Below are 19044 nucleotides of genomic sequence, written 5' to 3' on the forward strand. Positions count from 1 at the left end.
ATTTCTAAAACGCTGAACGCAACACAACCGCTACGCGGTTCTGTCTCCATAGCAACCACATACACTTAGCGCAAACGACGCCGCAAAGAAAGTTTGTTTTTCGTTCGTAATTCCTTTTAAAGCACAGCCAGCTAACGGGTGAGGGTTTTATTTATGATTTTGTGTTGTCTTTTCTTTTGTTGTTGTTGTTGGCATATCGCAGCATACTGTCATTTATGTAAAATTTGTTTAAAAGTCTGACAGTGTGGCCGCCATATTGGTCTCAACCCATTTCCTGGTTGCTAGGAGCTTCCCCAAATCCAAGCTTTTCATTGGTTTCTGCAAGAACTAACCCGGATGTTATGTTGTTTGTTTGATTGTTTGTAATGGTAATTACAACCTTAAAACTACATTGACGTTTTACTACTAATTGTTATTTAGATTAAACCAAGATACTTATATTAAGTAAGAATATTTACCCAAGTTTCTGATAGTAGTTATTTTAATGGTAACACTTTAAACTCTAGAAGTAAATGTCATTACATCAGATGTTATCACTTCTGTGTCTTTGACCAGCTTTGCTTTATTTTTATTTTTTTACCTCACAGTCATGTCTAGCAGCCATAAGCAGAAGCAGCACAGCTTTGGGAGTGATGTCCACAGATTGCTGCTGGCTGCTGAAGCGGCTCAGAAGGCTGATATTCTGACTTACTCCTCAGGCCATCTGGGGCCCCGCAGCCTGAACCGGAGTCAGCCTCCCACAGAGATGAAGGACTTTCTCTGGAGCGCGTCCCAGAGCCAAGAAGAAAATCCAAACTCCCTGGCGCTCAGGAGGAGACAGACAAAGACGCTGGCCAGTGTCAAGAAAAGAGAAATAAAAGCGTCTCCCTCCAAGATCACTTCTGGCTCTGCTTTTGTAGAGTCTGAGATCTCGAGGTCAGCACAAGATCAGGACAAAGATTATTCATCACATGCAGGCACAAGAGACAATACAGCTCCAGCTAAAACTGATTCTAATTCTTTGTCAAACCAGCTAACAGGCTGTTCTCAGAAAGAATCTGACTTTTCATTTTATCCTGAGGGGAACAAACAATTTGCCTTGAGCCGTTCGGACCATAAAGGTCTGAATAATGAAGAGATGAAGCTGTCTGATGAAGAAGTCACAGCCGAACAGGACATCTGTGCTGGAAGACATGCTGCTGAAGTGCATGAGAGGAAACTGCAAGAGGTAACAAAAAGAAGGCCACTTACAACGTGACCTTGGGACACTGATTTTTGTAATTTAATAATAATAAATATGTATCACAGACTGTGTGTTACTGTCATGCACAGGAGTTGAAGAAGCTATCTGAACAGAACCGGCCCAGCAGAGACCGCCTTGCAGTGTTCAGTGACGTCTTTGATGATGTATGTGAAGGCTCGCCAGTATTTGGACGCATCCTGAGGGAAATCAAGGTTTTTCCATTTCCTCTGTACCCAGTAGCACATTTTTAGCATGTGCCGTCAGATAGATGTATTTGAGCCGAGAGAGACCAGGTCTCTGGTGTAGTAAGTAGAGCAACCACCGGAACCTGGTCTTCATGCGTCGGGGAGCAGGACTTCAGAAAGCAACGGTTCCATCACCGCTTACTCGAATGTATCGTGTCATGCAGGGTTTTTTCTCTCTCTCTCTCTCTACCTGACACCACTGCTCATGTGTTCAGTGAAACAGCTTCACAGATGCAGAAGTTTGCGTTGCACAGCTGGTTGAGCATTTTTCACTTCTGCAGATCTGAATTTAAATGATTGTTGCTTTGCAAACATTCGTTGCAGTAAACGGATAGGTTGATTCTTTAATATTGTAGAACAACAAATACTTGGATTATCTTTCATGTACAACTATAGCTAGAATAAATAAATATGTAAATGTATTTTTATTCTGAAGGTAGTACCTGAAAATATTGTTTTTGTCCATGTTCTATAGTAACTCCCTTTGTTAATTAAAATGAGGAGATTCAGAATTAAATGGTAATTTCTGCTGAGTTTACTTTACTATACAAAAACATTACCAGTAAATATTGAGTGAAATAAGTTTTCTTTCTTCCAGACAGAATATGATTTATACGTGAATCACTTGATGGATTCCCAGTCCTCACAACACGACATGGTAAAGTAATTTATCCTTAAATTTTATAAATAATAATAAAGAAACTGAGACATTTTTGTGACTTATAGTGTTGAGTTTTTCTGTCAAAGGTTCCCATTTATTAGCTAATTCACAGCATGTAAAATATAATAGGTTCATGTTTGTTGTGATCATTTATCAAGCTCATGTACTGTAACAAACCGTTTCCTTTAAATGAAAATCTGATTTTGTAACATGTAAAACAACTAAACCTGATTTTAATTAAGAATAACTACCCGGGATTTAGAAAAATTGTGAAACATGATCTATTTGTGAGATTCAAAAACAAAAGTAATGTAGTTAACTAGTAAAGATGAACCCAAAGTTAGTTAAAAAATAAATATTTTTCTTAACTGTCTTCTATAAAAGCAAGCAGTTTTGAGTTTTTGTAGGTTTTTTTTTGTGTGTTTCAGTTGCTGACAGATGTAGTCAAAGGTATGACAGGAAGTGAAATGGAGCTGGGCGATGCTGTAAAAGAGGTTTGCAGGCTGGAGCAAGAGGCTCGAAGAGCTCTGGAGGAGAATAAAAGGTACTGCATTGATTTATTGAACAAAAAATATGCCCGTTTTATACATTTTAGCTAGTTTAACCCCATTATTTTCTAAAATTAGACTCCAAAATGAGTTACAAAACACTCCAGCCATAAAGGACCTGGAGGGCAGTATCATAAAGAGTGAGTCTCGTGTCACCATTTGCATGCCTGATCGATAGTAAACCACATTTAAATGTTTGCCGTATTTTAGTGTCCTGCAGAGCAAGTAGTGAGCTGGCCTTAAACACTAAATGTTAATGGAGGTCACACTGAACAGATATTTATTTCCCTTTGTCGTGCAAACAGATATAAAGAGGGTTTTGTGCCATCTTTGACTCAGTGGTATGTGTGTACGAGCACTGATCTGTTCTTTTTCCCTGCTTTGCATTGATGTTCGTTTTTCTCCCCTGCGCTTGAGCAGCTGCATCTTTGTCTGAACTTCAGGACAGTGAGACCGCCGCTGACAACCCCGTCCAGTTCAAGAGGCTTCAGGTGCTGAACGCGTGGAAGGAGATCCGAGAGTTGGAGGAGGAGATTCGGGAAAAGCTGGTGTCCGCTGTTACAACTGCCGCCACTGAAAGACGAGTCAAAGATGTGGAGGTGCTAAAATATTAAATGCCACACAGCTTATGAAGAGCACAACCTGACATTTGCATCAGGAAGTTTACCTGATGACTCATTTAAATGTATAAAAATGTATTTACATGTTTTTCTCTTTTTTGCATGTTTCCAGACTGAAAGAATTAAGCTAATAGCCTCAAATGACCGCCTAAGAACCATTAACAAGGCAAGAGAGTTTTACAGTTTACTCACAAAATTCATATTTCTAACACGTGCTCTGCTCTGGGACGTTTAAGTTGCCATGTTTGAAATTTCGAGCTTTATTTGAAGGATCTGCAGGACAACATCAATATGGTGCTGAACAGAGAGAAGGCAAGCAAGGCCATAAGGCGGTATGTGTTGTATCACACACACCGCTCTGTCTGTGGGACACATTACTCGTTTGTGACCATGTGTTTTGTGTGTGTGTGTGTGTGTTTCAACACAGGATGTTATGGAGTGAAATAGACACTGATCCCCAAACAGATAATGGCAAGCCATCCAACGAGTCTTAAAGTCAAACAGTATGTGTAAAATAATAAAACTGTAGAAAAAAATGTTAGAAAATTAAATAAGGTTTGTATCTTTAACAAGAAGTAAGCAACTTAATTTATGTGATTAAATGATCCATCCATTCACATGCAGCAAAAAATATAATTTCTACTTTTATTGTTTAAGATCATATAACCAGTCTCAAGCTAATTAACCCTTTCTTGTTTTTATTTTTTACTGAACAAAGCTAATAAACATTGACAGTGGAAAAACCAGCTAACTTTGGTAGCTTCAGATCATTTCACAGAATCTTTCTTAAAGTCTGAACTCCGACTGGATCAGTGCACAAAACAGATAAACTTTGTTTGAGATCCTTTTGAGGGAGCTTTAATTTGATATTTATTGTCATCGCTGAGGTTCTTTTCAGTTGCAACCAGACAGTCAGCCCGATCTTATGATGGGATATAAGAATCTTGGGAATCCATTTTCCAAGAAGCTGCCATTATTGTCCAAAAATCCCCCCAGTTTTATTTTGTTAAATCTCTCTTTACTCCACAAAAAACAACACGTACAGTTTAGAGTAACGTCTTGTAAAAAAACACTGATAAATATTGCTCCATCAAAGGTCACATTTTTCAGCCTTTTCTGAAACCACAAAGAATGAATAGTAATTTGTGTTGTCTGACTGTACATTGTGTTTATTTATTCACATTTTATTGAAAATTTCCAGTAAACTTGAACATGTGAGCTAATAAACTTGCTTACTCTTATTTTACTAACAAACTAACAGCATTCAATTTCAGTAGTAATGTATCTGACAGATTCAGAGTGGAGTTAAAAAGACATTTGCTTCTGAAATTATGTGAAGTAAAAATAACTCATGTGCAGCTAGTTCCCACACAGTCGGCCTGTCACTGTCCCACGCAACTTTACATAAACACAACTGGAGTAATTATGGTTTTTTTGTGCCGCAGACTCAGTGAAGCAGTCATCAAATATTTAAGAAGTGAGTACAATTAATAATTAGTAAGCCTTGTATTTGGAGGGAAGATATCACAGAAGTAGGAGTAAATTACTCTGTGAACACAAGAGGGCAGTAGAGTCCTGTGAGAAACAGTGGCATAAACACAATGATCTGTACTACAGCCAAATTTCTTCACTGGCTTTATTCTTTAATTTTTGCATTTTGCGTGGCTAATATCGTGTATCCATATCTCCCTATGATCTTTAAAACTGCACTTTAAAATATAAAATCCAGTTAAGGCTGCAGCAGTCCATCCTCTTAGAAGAAAAAAACAAAAAAATGTTGTGCTCGTCTTTGTTTTTATTCAGTGCTGAGTTGTCAGTCTGTGACCTTTATCAAAACCAGTAAAAATAGTTTGAGGTTTGTCATGTCTTGAGAAAGGTCATGATGGAACAGGAGGGGGAGCATTTAAGGAAATACAAAGAAGATTTTCCACTATTTTCCATGTGATTCTAGTCATAAAAATCTTAATATAACTTAGTGACCAAAATGGGGTGAAGGCACTCATTTAAAGTGTTTAAAAATCACTGTAAAATGAGAGGATTAAGAGAATTATAAAGACTTTTCAATGGACTGATATGGTGAGACCTTTGCCCCTGATACGACAAAGTGCCTTGCTGTCTGCCAGAACCTAATCAGAGGTCAAAGTCTGCGCTCAGGCTGACAGAGTCAGAAAGAGCAGCCTGTGTTTTTGTCCCTGAGCTCTTTCTTTTCTGGTAACCTTGTTAACAACACCTCACTCTGTGGGAGCTACCTCTGTTGGATTGTTGCCAGTTCGACATCATGTTGCTCCGGACTGTGGCCCTGCTACTGCTCTGCACATCGTTGGGCGTATGTGCCACTTTAGGCTACTACCAGACGGAAGCTAAAGAGGAGGGGGAGGCTGCCACTGTGGGTTCAGCGGCTGCGAGTGATGCAGACGGTGCAGCTGCTCCTGCAGAAGCAGCAAAACACCTAAAGTCAGCTGAAACACTTCCAGCAGTTAACCAGAGAGCTGAGGTCCATGTGGCAGACAGTTCCAAGCCTGCTGGAGACCCCCCTGCTCTAGAAGCTCTTACTAAAGAAGCCATCACCCAGAAACTACCTTCTTCTGTGAACGAAGACAACGAGATCAGACCAGTCCAGACCAACAAGTCCCCAAATAAACCTGCAGCTGAAGAAGAGGCTAGCAGCTGGAGCCTAAACTCAATCAGAAACAGTTTTCAGACTGTGCACGGATACTTTGACTCCCTGGTGGAGCTGGTTGGAGGACACAACGGTGTATGTCAATACCGCTGCAGATATGGTGAGATTGAATCTTGTAATTGTTTTTTTTTTCCATTAACGTAATATTTACTTTATGTTAGTTTTGTTCACCTGAGAAGACTCTTTTACTCATTGCAGCAAAGGCACAGCAGAGTTAAATGGCATCTACAAGCTACAATCTTCTGTTTCTATGAATATATTTCATCTTATTTTGAAATAATCAACATGTTTTGTCCAAAAGGCCACTGTTACTGAAACCTGAATGCGTAATTTCATCAGTGCGGGAGGAAACTGTCCCTTCAGTTAGGAAACCAAATCAAATCAAATCTTTTCTGTGAAATAACACCTCTGAGTACGTAACATTGATTGAGAGCTAAGTGCAGCGTGTATGCCTTCTCAGGAGATCTTCCACGTCCTCGGCCCGGCTACCAGCTGCCAGAGCCCAACGGCTGCAGCTCCTCTCTGGTGGGATTCCAGGTGAATGCTGCTGTAGGTGGCCTGCTCATAGCACCAACAGCTCACGTTGAGATTTAATCTGTTATCATATCTGCTGGGAAACTAGTGACACAATGAAGTTCTTTCCTTTTGCAGCTTGATGTGGGAATCCCAGCTATGACAAAGTGCTGCAACCAGCTCGACGTTTGCTACGACACCTGCGGCCTGAACAAGTACGACTGCGATGACAAGTTTCGCTCCTGTCTGCACGCCATCTGCTCTGACCTGAAGAAGAGCTTGGGGTTTGTGTCCAAAGTACAAGGTGAGAATTTTTGCAGATATGTTCAGCTGTATACTTTGACCTTCAGAAATACAAGGCACTCTTGAGAGTCAGCAAAACGTAACAAGGCTGTCTCCCTCCTCTCAGCTTGTGAATCGATGGCAGATGCTCTCTACAACACGGTGTGGACTCTCGGCTGCAGGCCTTACATGAACAGCCAGAGGGCAGCGTGTCTCTGCGAGGGAGAGGAGAGGGATGAGCTGTGACGCCGAACACTGGGGCTAGTCAACCCCTCTGTGCTGTCAAAGATAAATAACAGAGTCATGGATTAGCCTCTTTTAAACTTTTCATCAACTGCACCCAGCTTTGATAAGCTTCATGTGAGACAGAAGAGCCCTCTTAAGAATCAGAGATCAGGACTTTCAAACAGAGAATTCAAGGAAACTGTTTCCTGGGATTTAATCATATCAGGTACTTAACTGATACTATGTGTCTGAATACAGCTCTGTCAGAAGTTTAATTATTTGCTCATGAATATTTACCTCTTGGTACTCCTCATTTAGGTCAAATTTGGGCGTCTATGACTCCATTACCATAAATTACCTAATGACTCCAAACAGTGCCTGAGAAGAAGATGAGGAGGATATTGTAGTCAGATTAATTTCCTCTAGAGTGAGAAAGTTGCAAAATAATTACTGGGGTGCATGAGGATCATGGTGTGCTGCTGTAAGCTCATATGTTAAGCCATTGCTTGTAAATGTAATGTACATTACTGCTACTGTGTTAATGTTTGCTGTAAGTTATTTGACAGTTACTTTCGATGTTCTCTGAATAAATTTGTGTCTAATTGTAGGTTAAATGGCATGATTAACTGCCAAAGTGATATCCAGGCACAGTTTTTACCCCTGATTTAACTCAGCAAATGAGCAAAAGTGCATCTGTGATTATTCTGCTTGTAGTTTCCGAGTCAGCCCTGCCTTGAAATTTAAACCACTAGAAACAGACATGAGTAAGTCGTCAAGCTGCAAGCAAGAAACGTCTAAAAGCGTGACCCAGATAAACACGAGTCGAACTGCGGCCCCTCCGACTGGTTTCTAATGAAAATGTCAATCACTTTATTGTCAGTAAATAGTGCTGTGACATGAAGTGGCAAAAAAAAACACACATTGGGATGTCCTAATAATGACCAGCTAATATAAATAACACAAACTGAGCGTGTGTGCAGTAGATCTACACATGTATGTGTGTCGGACTTTAAAGGGACGGTGCAATGAACATGTACGTTTTCATTTCATCTACAACTACCAAATAAACAGACATGATCAGTCCAGTTGTGTTATTTCAGTGGCATCATGCTCGTTTTGTTTATAATTGATGTCAGCTAAGGCAAAATGTAGATGGGGCCCTGGCTCAGAGTTTGCTGCTCCTGAGATTCCCTCGTTTGAATCTCCCGCTGGACACGTCCACGGCAGCTCTGGGCACAGCGGGTGTCTCCTGCCCCACATACCAACACCTGGCAGTGCAGGAAGACTTGCTGCAGAAAAATAAAAATAAATTAAAAAACAGAGTGGTTTCACAGAGTTGTGGATCCTGCTAACTCATCATAAATTCCTCTTTATGGTATAGAGCGACACATACAAACCCACACAGAGCCACCAGCTGGCTCCCAGCATGCCTAATTTACTCACTCGATTGTCCTTGCCAATGAACTTGAAGACGGGGACCTGGTAGTGCTTGGAGAGCTGGTCCTTTGATGAATACTGTGTCACCGTTTCATCAGAGATGCACCTGCATCGGAGGCCGAAGGGAGAAAACAGTCAAACATGCAGCAGATGTCCCACCACAGAACTCACTCATTCATTAGTCTCTAACAAGTCAGCTGTCCTGAACTTCCTGCTAAATCTCTGAGAACTTGTGAAGATGGATCATCTTACTGTCCTGTTAGTGTCAAACAGCAAGAGGATAACTTACTTTCCATTTTTCTGCTCTGAGCATTTAGGTTTCCTCCCCTCATTCATCACAATTTGAGGCCACCAGTGATTTTCATTTGGCATTTCTTTGAAGCAGTTTGTTTCCTGTCGTACAGCTGTCAACCAGCTGAAGCTATGGGCTCTGAGAACGCCAGCTGAGCCCCAAACTGTTGACATCCATCACAAAGTTGCAGGACTCGCACTGCGTATTTTATATTAATTAGACAGAAGTCAAAAAGCAGACGTTTGTGGTTTTCAGTGAAGCGGATTCTGTGAATTTATAAAACTATCATGCGAGTACAGAATATTTACAAACAGGAAAATTAGAATTGCCCGGCCAGACGATGTGTGACACTTGGAAATAGTCACATCACTCAAGAAGTGTGAAGCGTTTCCACGAAAGCTATCATTTTGTTCAGCCGGCAGGTAGATTTAAATGACATCTCTTCCTGTTTAGTAGAGGAGCCTTTCTTGGAAGACCCACCTTGAACTGGATGAACTGGATGGATCTGGTTGGGTTAGATCTTTGGCCAGAAGAGGTCAAAACAAAAACTTTCTAAGAATACCCTGCTTCACTTGTTGCATTTGCAGCCAGGTGTGGCCTGAAGACTGAACGATATTCACCCGTCTTTGATGAGGAAATACTTGAGGCCCTTGTCGGCTTTGGGCCCTGGAGTGGCGAAGCAGCTCTCCACCAGAGCAGAGAGGCCCTCCACTCTCTCTTTTGGCTCGACGCCGAAGAACAGCGAGTCGTGCAGGCGGAGCTGAGGCGGGGTACGGTACGGCTCTGCGAACTCAGAGTTCTTGAAGAGCTCCAGGTTGAACCTGAAGACTCCGACGCTGTGGCCTTCCAGCTCCAGGGCTGAGCCGCGCAGACTGGCCTGGTATTCGTCCGACACTTGGTACTCCCTGGGGAACTCGCAGGTGACTGGGAGCACTAACTTTCCGGTCCGAACTATGAGGTCCCTGCTGCTGTCTGGGCTGCTCCTGGGGAGACCCGTCACCAAGTTGGTCCCAACAATCTTGTCCTCTGTCACCTGAGAGGGAACATTTACATCACACGAGTGTGTAATTTTCTTAGAAAATGCACAGCTGAGCACTGACTGACTTGATTAAAATCTGCAAAAGAAGCTAAAATTGATACATTAAAGCTAAAAGTAGCAAAAAGCTAGTTCAAACCTAAAGTTGAATAATTTGAATTGTATAAAAGTTATGAATATTAAAAGTCATAGCACTCATCTCCTGAATAAGCTGAAAGTTTTGATGTATGATTGGGTAAAATAGCACAAAGTAAGCAGAAGTAATTGGATAGGAAACATGAAAGCCTCTGACCCGCACTACGGTGCCGCAGGTTTTGAGGCTGAATTGGAGGTTGATGTGTGTCCCGTTGGAGACGCCGCGGCAAGACGAGTTGGACAGAGAAAGCTCCAGTCCTCCAACGAAATCTTTAGCAACCGACACAGTGATGGAGCTGGGGTCACACTGGACCGGCACTGCAGGAATGGGAAGGAAAATAATTACGTATTATTACTTAAAAAGGTCATGAAACAACATGTGGATACAAAAATAAAGAGAAAGTTAACATAATCCAAAATCAGGTTACTTCACTGAGTAGTTGTTTCAGTGATTCATTAAAAAAAAAAAACACACACACACAAATTAAAACCATTTTCAAATGTAATGTCTTGAGGTTTTTCTGTTATTTATCATTTAATAATCATAACAGCTGACATATTTAATTGATGAATTAATCAACAAACTGAAAGAAAATCTACTGAAACTATTCTGAAAATCCAGGTAGACAGAAAATTGTACTTTTCTTGCCATCATTGTCTGATTTATAAACTGCTAGAGTGAATAAACATACTAACCAGTGTAAACGGAGCCGGTTTATGCTTTTGTTAAAGAATATCCTTCCTGAATTATGTATTCAGTTTAGTTAAAAAATCATATTTATCCCTGAAATGTGAACGTATTTGTGTCAGCACTCCACTGGTTTGCCTTTGGAGATAAATGAAAGCTTATTTCCTTGTGTTAGCCTCCTTATCTGCGCCATCTACCTCATCCTCACACACATACACACCCTGACATGTGTGTTTGTCCTCTCCCAGCTCCAGTCCTCTGGGACAGTGGCACTGATAGGAGTCCTTCAGGGGGAAGCAGCCATGGCTGCAGCCTCCATTGTTGACATGGCAGCCTGCAGTCTCTGTGTGAAGCAGCACAGGGGAAAAAGGGGGCAAACTAAGAATGCAGAGTGTTTTATTTATCTCTGTACAGACTGGTGTGTCATGTACCTCTACAGTGGCGCCCATCCTCATCCAGCGTGCGGCCCCGCCCACACTCACAGTGCCTGGAGCCTTTGGTGTTCACACACACCTCTGCACAGCCACCATTCCCCTTATCGCATTCATTTACATCTGAACACAGGACACGCAGCACATCTTGTCAGATATGATCATCACGAGTTTGGCTTTCATTCGCTGAGCGCCAGATGGGTGGAGTTTATCACCTCCGGGCAATTTATTTCATTTTTCAGGGTTGGAGGGGATGATAGATGGACTCTGAAGGACCTCAAAATGGAGTTGATAATACTGAGAGGGACAGCGAAGGAATAATGATGGATGGAATGAGAGTGGAGACAAAAGCTAGAGTGAAGGAGAGGGTGGACAGAGAGAAGATGGAGGATAGAAGACAGTTTGGAGAGAAAAGCTGCTTGGATTGATGGGTGAATGATGAGATAGTTGCAGTTTGGTTGCTGGGCTCCATGTTTGTCACTTATTATTAGGAGCCACACATAAACATACACAGACACATTTAAACATGAAATCAGAAGACATCACTCTGATTTATATTATATTAGTCACTATTTCATTCTTTGTTGTTGCTGAGAAGCATGGGAAACCAGATTTAAGTTGTTTTGGTTTAGAATTTTAATTAAATTGTCAAAGAAACTAATTTTACAAAACCAATAAGAAGATTGTAGAGACTCAATAAAAATGAAAGAGGCAGAACAACTTCAGTTGTGTGGCGGGTTGTGGAGCTGTTGTAAGCGATGAATTAGGAGCTGACACACTGCGGGGGACCATGCTGCCATTTCACATCGACAGTGATGCGCTTTAGATCTACTGGAAATAATAATTTAAAGAAGCAAGCTCCAAGAGACTAAATTCAAGGTATCAAGTGGGATCATTATTGCCCAAATCAAGAAGCAAAATGGGAATAATGTTTTGTCTATGTGTGTTCATATGTGTCTGTAGCGTTAGCAAAATATTTCATGGTCCTCTTGATGGATGTTAATGAAGTTAATCAGTACATCTAAAACTCATTAACATTACGAGTCAATGCAGTTCAAGATGGCTGCCACAGGTAGCCAACCTTAGCCACAAAATATCTATAATACTGAGCTAAAGTTGGTGTGGAGGTCACTGAGAGTCGTACTTCATACAGGATTCTGTATAACATCATTTACAAGGTTTGACCAAAACGACTATAACTTCTTCCCTGGCGTGAAAGGCGGCGGGTGATATGCATTCCTTCAAGAAATCCTAGACCTTTATTTATTTTTTGTTTTGCGGAACTTTAACACAATTCAAAGATTGGACGCTCCAATAAAAGCAGGCCTTTAAAAAAACTTTAACCAACATCTCAAACTATAATTAGCTTGATTGAGCTAAAAGCATGAAATGCAAATCAAATTGTGTCTCGACAATCTTGGAGGTTAAACACATGAGTGTAAAACCCACTAATTAGTACATTTAATCCAATAGAAGCAGATGACAGAAACAGCTGTTTCCTCAGATTAGCACACTGTTACGTCCTGGTAATGAACAGGAAAGATGGAAGTCAAATAAGCATTTAAAAATCTAAATAGTTTTTACTAAAAACAAAAAAAAAGGCTTGTTTTACTGTAAAACACAAATCAGACTTTGTGCTGCACAATCACAACATTTGTGTGTTTGAACTTTCACACAAACCTGATGCATTTTGGAAACAAATCTTACACAATAAATTTAAACTAGAAAAAAATAAATTTTTAGCAAAAATACAATGTGGACGCTAAGGTTGACACTTGCTGAGGAAGCTGAAACTGAGCTGTTAAAGCTAACAGAAGCAGAACAGTAGCTAAAAGCTAAAAGTAGCAAAGGAAGATTAAAACAAATCTTTTCAAAGGCAACAATCTTTTTGAAGAATTTGAAGAGATCTTAATGTATTTCTATGGGGAAGAAAATTGTAAATAAAGTTAAACATTTTGAAAAGTAGAATAAATATAAAGACAAAAAGTCACAGCACCCGTTTCCTAAATGAGCTGAATGTTTTGATATATAAATAGGTAAAATAGTACAAAGTCTGCAAAAGTAGTTAGAATGCAAAAAAGACATACAGAAAAATAAGAAACAGGAAAGCAACTGTGTGAAAGCTGCATCTGTGTTCACTCAGTAAAACTTGCAAACACAAAGCCTGTGGACAGACGTCAAAGTGGCACAGCATCAGAGGCAGCTATAAGAAGAAGTAAAAGCTTCTTACAAGAACCATGAATAAAAATAACTCAAACAAGAACTGAAAAGCCACAGCTTGCTGCAAAATATGTTAAAGTTACGATGCTTGGCACAAATCAGCATGCAAAGTTCTGACATTTCATTTTGTTCCCACAAACTGACAAAGGTTATTGAATAAACATGACATTTTTATACTTTATGCAATTTGCAAATCATGTTTCTTTAATCACCAAGATGCCAAATATTCTCTTAACTCAAAAAAACAACACAGATATTTGTGTAAAAGTGAATGCATTCATTATCTTTTGTGTTGTTTTTCCTAAAACATTTTCAGCCCAGATAACTTTCATGTTTCCTGGCTTATCCTCCCCCCCTCCCCGCCTGTCTCACCCAGACATGTTTGTCTGTCTGGACCCAGGACAGTTCCAGGAGCGCAGCGACAGTCAGACTTCGGACACCCAGGACCAGTGCATTCAACCTCATCACAGATGTCGTAGAAATCTGTGCAGCACAGAAACACAGCATCAGTTCAGTGAAAACTTGTGATTTTTTAAAAACATTTGTCATGCTCACTCACGGCCACAGTAAACATGGAAGCAGACAGAGGGTCTGGGCAGGCGGTACACAAAGTATCCTCCGGCACAGGCCTTGACATCAATGCTGGCGTTCCACTGGCAGCAGTTGTCATTGAAGCTGGCGCACACGGGCAGGGTGACAATCCCATCGCGGAGCTGAGGGTGGCTGCCGTTCAGCCAGATGGGAGCGTGTGTGCCGCAGTGGTTCTCGGGGATGCAGAAGGTGGGCATGGCGTCCCCGGCCATGCCAGTGAAGCGGTACCATTCCCCGGACACGTGGCTGTCACACAGGGGCCTGCTGGACGACTGGTTGACGTGGAAGTCTGTGTTCCTCCAGGGTTCATTCAGGCTGATGTAGGCAGAGCAGGGGTCCAGGGCTGAGGGGTCACAGATGAGTTAAGACTAGGAAACCTTGTACTTCAAGATCATCATTTATTATTACTGAGGCTGTTTCAAAGCTTGTTGTTCTTTCATTTCTGGAGAAAAAAACAAGACCTGAATGTAAACGCGGTTGTGCAGAGTGGCTGTCACCCACCAGACATGCTGTCAGGGAGGGAGATTGTGCAGTCTGCTTGTTAAAGATACAGATTTAAACTGGTAGGTTACGACTGTCAAAAAACTGTCAAACATGTCTGGTTTGACTCCAGCTGGGATTGTTTTGTTTTTGATTGTATTTTTGTTTCAGGTCCTTTTTTTATATCGTCTCCAAAGCGAAAGGCAGAAAATGTTCCAGAGAAACTCCAAACAGGTTCCTGGCATCTCCACCTCAAAACTATTAGTCTTCATTCTTGAGTGGCTCCAGTGAAAATTGCTGGTAGTTTGCTCTATAACAACTTTAAATATGTAATTTTCCAGGGCTGTGAGCTCTGGGGACCACAACTAAAATCCAATTCCTACCCATTACACCAGAATGGAGAAAGACATTTCTAAAGACAAATCCATTACGTGTGAGAAAATACACCTTTTCATTTGACTTTTTCTGTAAATTTGCTGATCCAACTGTTTAAGATTGATCACACGTTTCTTTTTTTGTGGTAAATGTCTGATTGTCAGCTACATGTATCCATGAAAAAACACTAAAATGGACTTGATTGAATATTGAATGTTGTTTTTTGTTTACAGTTTTCTTTGTACACTTTTTGCGATCAAGCTGCTTCCGCAAAAGCGCTTCTTTAACCATTCACATATCAAAATGTTTGTTTTAATTTCAAATAGTTTGCTGGGACTTTAACTTTTATGCTTTTTAAATTATATAACTTTATTTTCAAAAAAGTTCCCCTCCAAAAAAACATTGAGATCTCCTCAATTCCTTCAAAATCATTGTTTTTTTTATTTCTATTTTGTCTTCTTATGTTTCTTTTAGATGTATTGTCTTGCTAATTTTACCTTGTAGCTACTATTTTAGCTTTACTTTATTTTATTTTACTGTTTTATTTTTATTGTTATAAAACTAAAGGTTTACTCTCAACTACTTCCAGATGGCAGAGAGTGCACCCCCAAGATTTTATAGGCTTCAGCTGTATTTAAACTCAGAATATTCTCTTTAAAACTGGAAGTTAAAGGTCCTTTTGACTTCTCATATGTCTTACATAAAACACTAGAAACATTAAAAAATCACGTGTGACCATCACAGTCTCCTGTCGCTCAGGGGTCACGAATCTTTCATAGTTTTCACATAACGACTGCTTGTTTGAGGGTTTCTTTTCAGTCTGTCTCTGTCTGTCTCTTAAGTTTGCTGGAAGCAGCTTAAACATTTCTGTCAATCTTGGTTCTCTTACACCTCAAAAAATAAAAGCTTTTTTTCTTATCATAGATTATTAAAATGTTGATGCTGCAGTTTTAGGCAGCAGCTGCATTGACACCTGTCAAAACTTCTTTCTATAACTTTAATGTTTTTTGTTTTTTTTAAATGCCAACGGAGCCCCAGAAGTAGCTCTGGCCCGGGGGCCGTCTCCCTCCTAACTCCTGCCCTGGTGTCAGAGAAATAAAAGGCAACAAGCTCTCAACACTGGGCTCTTTGTTCAGGGAGTTCTGTCTTGAGTCTGTTCTCCACAGCTAATCACACACAGCATCAGGAAAACAACAGAGCTGAAAGAGTAAATAGAGTGCAGCAAAACAGTTATTAGTTTCTCTCCCCCCCCTCAGCAGTGTAATTAAGAGGCAGACGTAAAACAAAGGGAGACAACACGAGGAGGGCAGGAGTGAGACTGTTAATGAGTGAGAAACTGGTCAGCTCAGCATCTTTACAGAGCAGTCCAAGACAACCTTTCACTGGAGCCGCATTGAGAAAATACCCAGCCAGAACGCCATTATTAGTGTGTTTCTTACATTTACACACAAACTCCACAAACTTCTGCTCAGCTTTCGGTTCCTAGAAGCTACGGACAAATATTTATGTGTGATGAACCTACAAAGCATACACACAGCATTTTCTACCTCCATCCACTCTTGGGCACTCCATCTTTTCTCTGTGCAGCTGCAATAAAAGCTGAGGGATGGATCCATATAGCTCGGGCTGCCTGGCAGCTTTTACAACCGTTTTTTTGGAGACGTACGGCTGACCCAGAGTGCTCCAGATTCAGGCACAGCAGGGGCTGAGGACAGAGCTGACTCATGTGGGTTTATGCTAATGCGAGCGTTAAATCTTCCAGATGGGGCCTGAATAACTGTTCAAAGGAACGTGGAGCCACATTAGGCGTAATGAGATGGACTCATAACTCTTATCTGAGCTGATGAAGACACACAATGTCCAAACGTTTTATTATTTTTTTGTGAGTATGCTAAAGTTGAGGATTTTTACATTTTCCTGACATGATCACTGATTACAAGAACATCTGCATTCTTGTTTTGAGTAAACCCATAAAAAGCCACAGTCCTAAACCACTTTCACCAAACGCTTTGAACTCCATCACTTATTCCCCATCTTTCCATTTTCAAGGTTCTGGTCCAGTCTTCTTTCCAATGTTGCTTTAGTTCACTGAGGTTTGCAGTCATTTATTTCTGCACATCTTTCACACATTTCACATTTCAGTCAAGTTTTTGGCTCTTTCCCTGAGCGTTGCACAGTCTGACCTTGGAGTAAATGTACTAAAACATCCACTTCTGGGAAGACTGACAACTAAGTGTTTTCCACTTGTGAATAATCTTTTCACTGCAAACTGATGGACTCCAAGTGGTTTGAAAGATGACCTTTAACCCCTCTCAGATTGATTGGCAGCAGCAGTTGCTTCTCTGAGGTCATTGCTGATGTATTTCTGCCTTAGTATTGTGTTCACACACCTGTATGAAAACTGACTAAACTCCTGTTTTCATAGAGGTGGTCAGGCTTATTTAAGTGCTTTTGATCAGCAGCTCCTGGCTTCTGCTTTCCATCTTAAATCCTACAGAAGCATCTTCTTTTACGAAAACATATTTGTGACTCGTTTTTAACAATTCAGAACTTCACTTTGAAGGAATCAGCTTGGACTTGAAGGCGACACAAAGTTTACAAAACTGGTAAACACTACATGATAAACTACATCGATGCTGGAAATGGGTCTTTCAGCTAAATCTACAGGAACAAAAATAACGATTGCAAAAGCAAACAACAGATAGAAGCTTATTGATGAGTGTTAGTGTCTTAAAATCAAGCAAGAATAATTAACTCACCTACACCTGCAGCTGCAAAAACCTCCTGCAGAAGACTGATGATTATCAAAGGAATCATGTTTGGCTGTGCTGATGTTAAAGAGATAATCCAAGCTGAAGCCTGACTCTTGAATAAAGTTGTGCTGTCCTCGTTGATCCCTCGTCTGTCATACTGTCAGGTTTCTTTCTCACCCCTGACCTCCTGACCCTCAATCCAAAGGCAGGACCATCCTACCATTGTTTCCATCTGTGAGCTCCTCCAGTCTCCTCCCTCCTATCCCACTCATCTGTATCATCCTGAGGAGTGTGGTCGTTCACTTCAACATTAAATGCACACTCAGGGTTTATTTAGGCGTAGATTAAGACCTTCGTTGTGCTCATCTGTAAACAAACCACCAGGCCAGGACAGGAAATGTTTGTGGCATGTTTCCTTTTATTAAGAAGCTGAAGAAATGAACCTGAACGTTGCCTTTTCCCTCTGCGTGCTTTAATCAATATGAGCAACAGTCCACAAGATAACAAAAAGAAATGACTCAGAAGTTAGAAATAAAACACCTTGGTTACACCGAGAAGAATCAGAACCCAACTGCACTACTGTAAAACCTTCAAAACCTTCCTCTCCTTATTTACTGCCTGTTTTTGAAGCTCTTTTCTTTCAGACACATTAGCGTCGTGACTTTGTTGTTGTGGCACTTTCTCACTTTGTTTAAACAGGAATAATCCTCCCAGGTCCTGGATTATACAGACATTAAAGGTCCCCTAACGACCAAAGCCTCCTCTCTGAGCTGAGACTGACCTTTAAGGCTTTAATGAAATTACTCAACAAACAGGAAACTGACTGAAAGATCACACACTCAGGAGTTTCTGAGAACAACCTTTAATGATTTTGTTAAACTGGAGGCCATGTTTGACTCACACGATCAACACGAAACAACTTTAAGGATTCTTAAAATGACACATTTTCACAAAATGGCAACTCAGTTTTGACGTGACATTATTTGCTTTTATGGTCTTACGATGTTTACCGTTATTTTGTTCATGTTGTAATTCATTTACCTGCTCATTGAAGCTCCAGGCTAACATGGAGCTCTTTTTATAGAAGCGGTCGTGTCCTGTTTTAATCAGGACAGCTGTAGGTCGACTCCGGTTGTTTTTAGAGACGTTCCTGTAATTGTGGCTTAGGTTTTCCAAAATTAATAATAAAACTATAGATATCATGTCATATTATTCAATAGAGGCTGTTTTTCCTAATGTCTTGTGATTTAAATGACAGAGAGATTAGCAGATGCAGTGAACAAAGAAAAAGCAACCATGCTGGTAAAGTTTTATGTAATAACTGTTAATCATTTATGATACTGACCAAAATGGACTTTCATACTTTTAATTAAATAAAAAAAAATTGAATCCATTAGGACGTAGTGCAAATATGGACATATCAATTTAACCGCTCAGGCCCCAGTACATTAGCCTCTGTAACATTTTGGTGCCTCTCAGTATATTAGTGATGCTTAAACGAGCTCAGTTAAATTGATGGCACAGATCTATCTCTTAGGATGTCCTGCAGAGGAGGAACTGGAGGCCAAGGGCAGCTGGAGGATATCATCAAGACCTTGAAAAGTTCCTTC

General features: G+C 40.6%; 3 protein-coding genes across 4 annotated transcripts; 2 read left to right on the forward strand and 1 right to left on the reverse strand.

Moving 5' to 3' along the window:
- The first annotated feature begins 589 nt into the window (after window positions 1-589).
- On the forward strand, window positions 590-4693 carry LOC108234017 (eisosome protein 1). The gene is made up of 9 exons (XM_025005196.2): window positions 590-1207; window positions 1312-1434; window positions 2066-2125; window positions 2557-2672; window positions 2755-2816; window positions 3097-3275; window positions 3409-3462; window positions 3567-3628; window positions 3724-4693. Exons 1-9 carry the CDS (start codon window positions 590-592, stop codon window positions 3788-3790), a joined length of 1341 nt encoding a protein of 446 aa, XP_024860964.1. The 3' UTR covers window positions 3791-4693.
- An 87-nt stretch (window positions 4694-4780) lies between these two features.
- Window positions 4781-7954, forward strand: pla2g12b (phospholipase A2, group XIIB). Of its 2 annotated transcripts, none has more exons than XM_017412829.3 (4): window positions 4781-6076; window positions 6437-6525; window positions 6628-6793; window positions 6899-7954. In XM_017412829.3, the coding sequence occupies exons 1-4, from the start codon at window positions 5575-5577 to the stop codon at window positions 7015-7017; spliced, it is 876 nt and encodes a 291-aa protein (XP_017268318.1). In that variant the 5' UTR covers window positions 4781-5574; the 3' UTR covers window positions 7018-7954. The 2 variants fall into 2 exon arrangements, with proteins under 2 accessions (XP_017268318.1, XP_017268319.1); XM_017412830.3 differs by having other exon boundaries at window positions 4782-6076; window positions 6437-6513.
- A 108-nt stretch (window positions 7955-8062) lies between these two features.
- Window positions 8063-17575, reverse strand: oit3 (oncoprotein induced transcript 3). The gene is made up of 9 exons (XM_017412813.3): window positions 17441-17575; window positions 13795-14169; window positions 13608-13718; window positions 11016-11138; window positions 10805-10927; window positions 10054-10214; window positions 9346-9758; window positions 8440-8539; window positions 8063-8285 (listed from the first exon to the last, which is right to left on the reverse strand). Exons 1-9 carry the CDS (start codon window positions 17496-17498, stop codon window positions 8133-8135), a joined length of 1617 nt encoding a protein of 538 aa, XP_017268302.1. The 5' UTR covers window positions 17499-17575; the 3' UTR covers window positions 8063-8132.
- Window positions 17576-19044: the final 1469 nt, after the last annotated feature.

Source organism: Kryptolebias marmoratus, linkage group LG22, assembly GCF_001649575.2.
Source record: "Kryptolebias marmoratus isolate JLee-2015 linkage group LG22, ASM164957v2, whole genome shotgun sequence".
Taxonomy (NCBI): domain Eukaryota; kingdom Metazoa; phylum Chordata; class Actinopteri; order Cyprinodontiformes; family Rivulidae; genus Kryptolebias; species Kryptolebias marmoratus.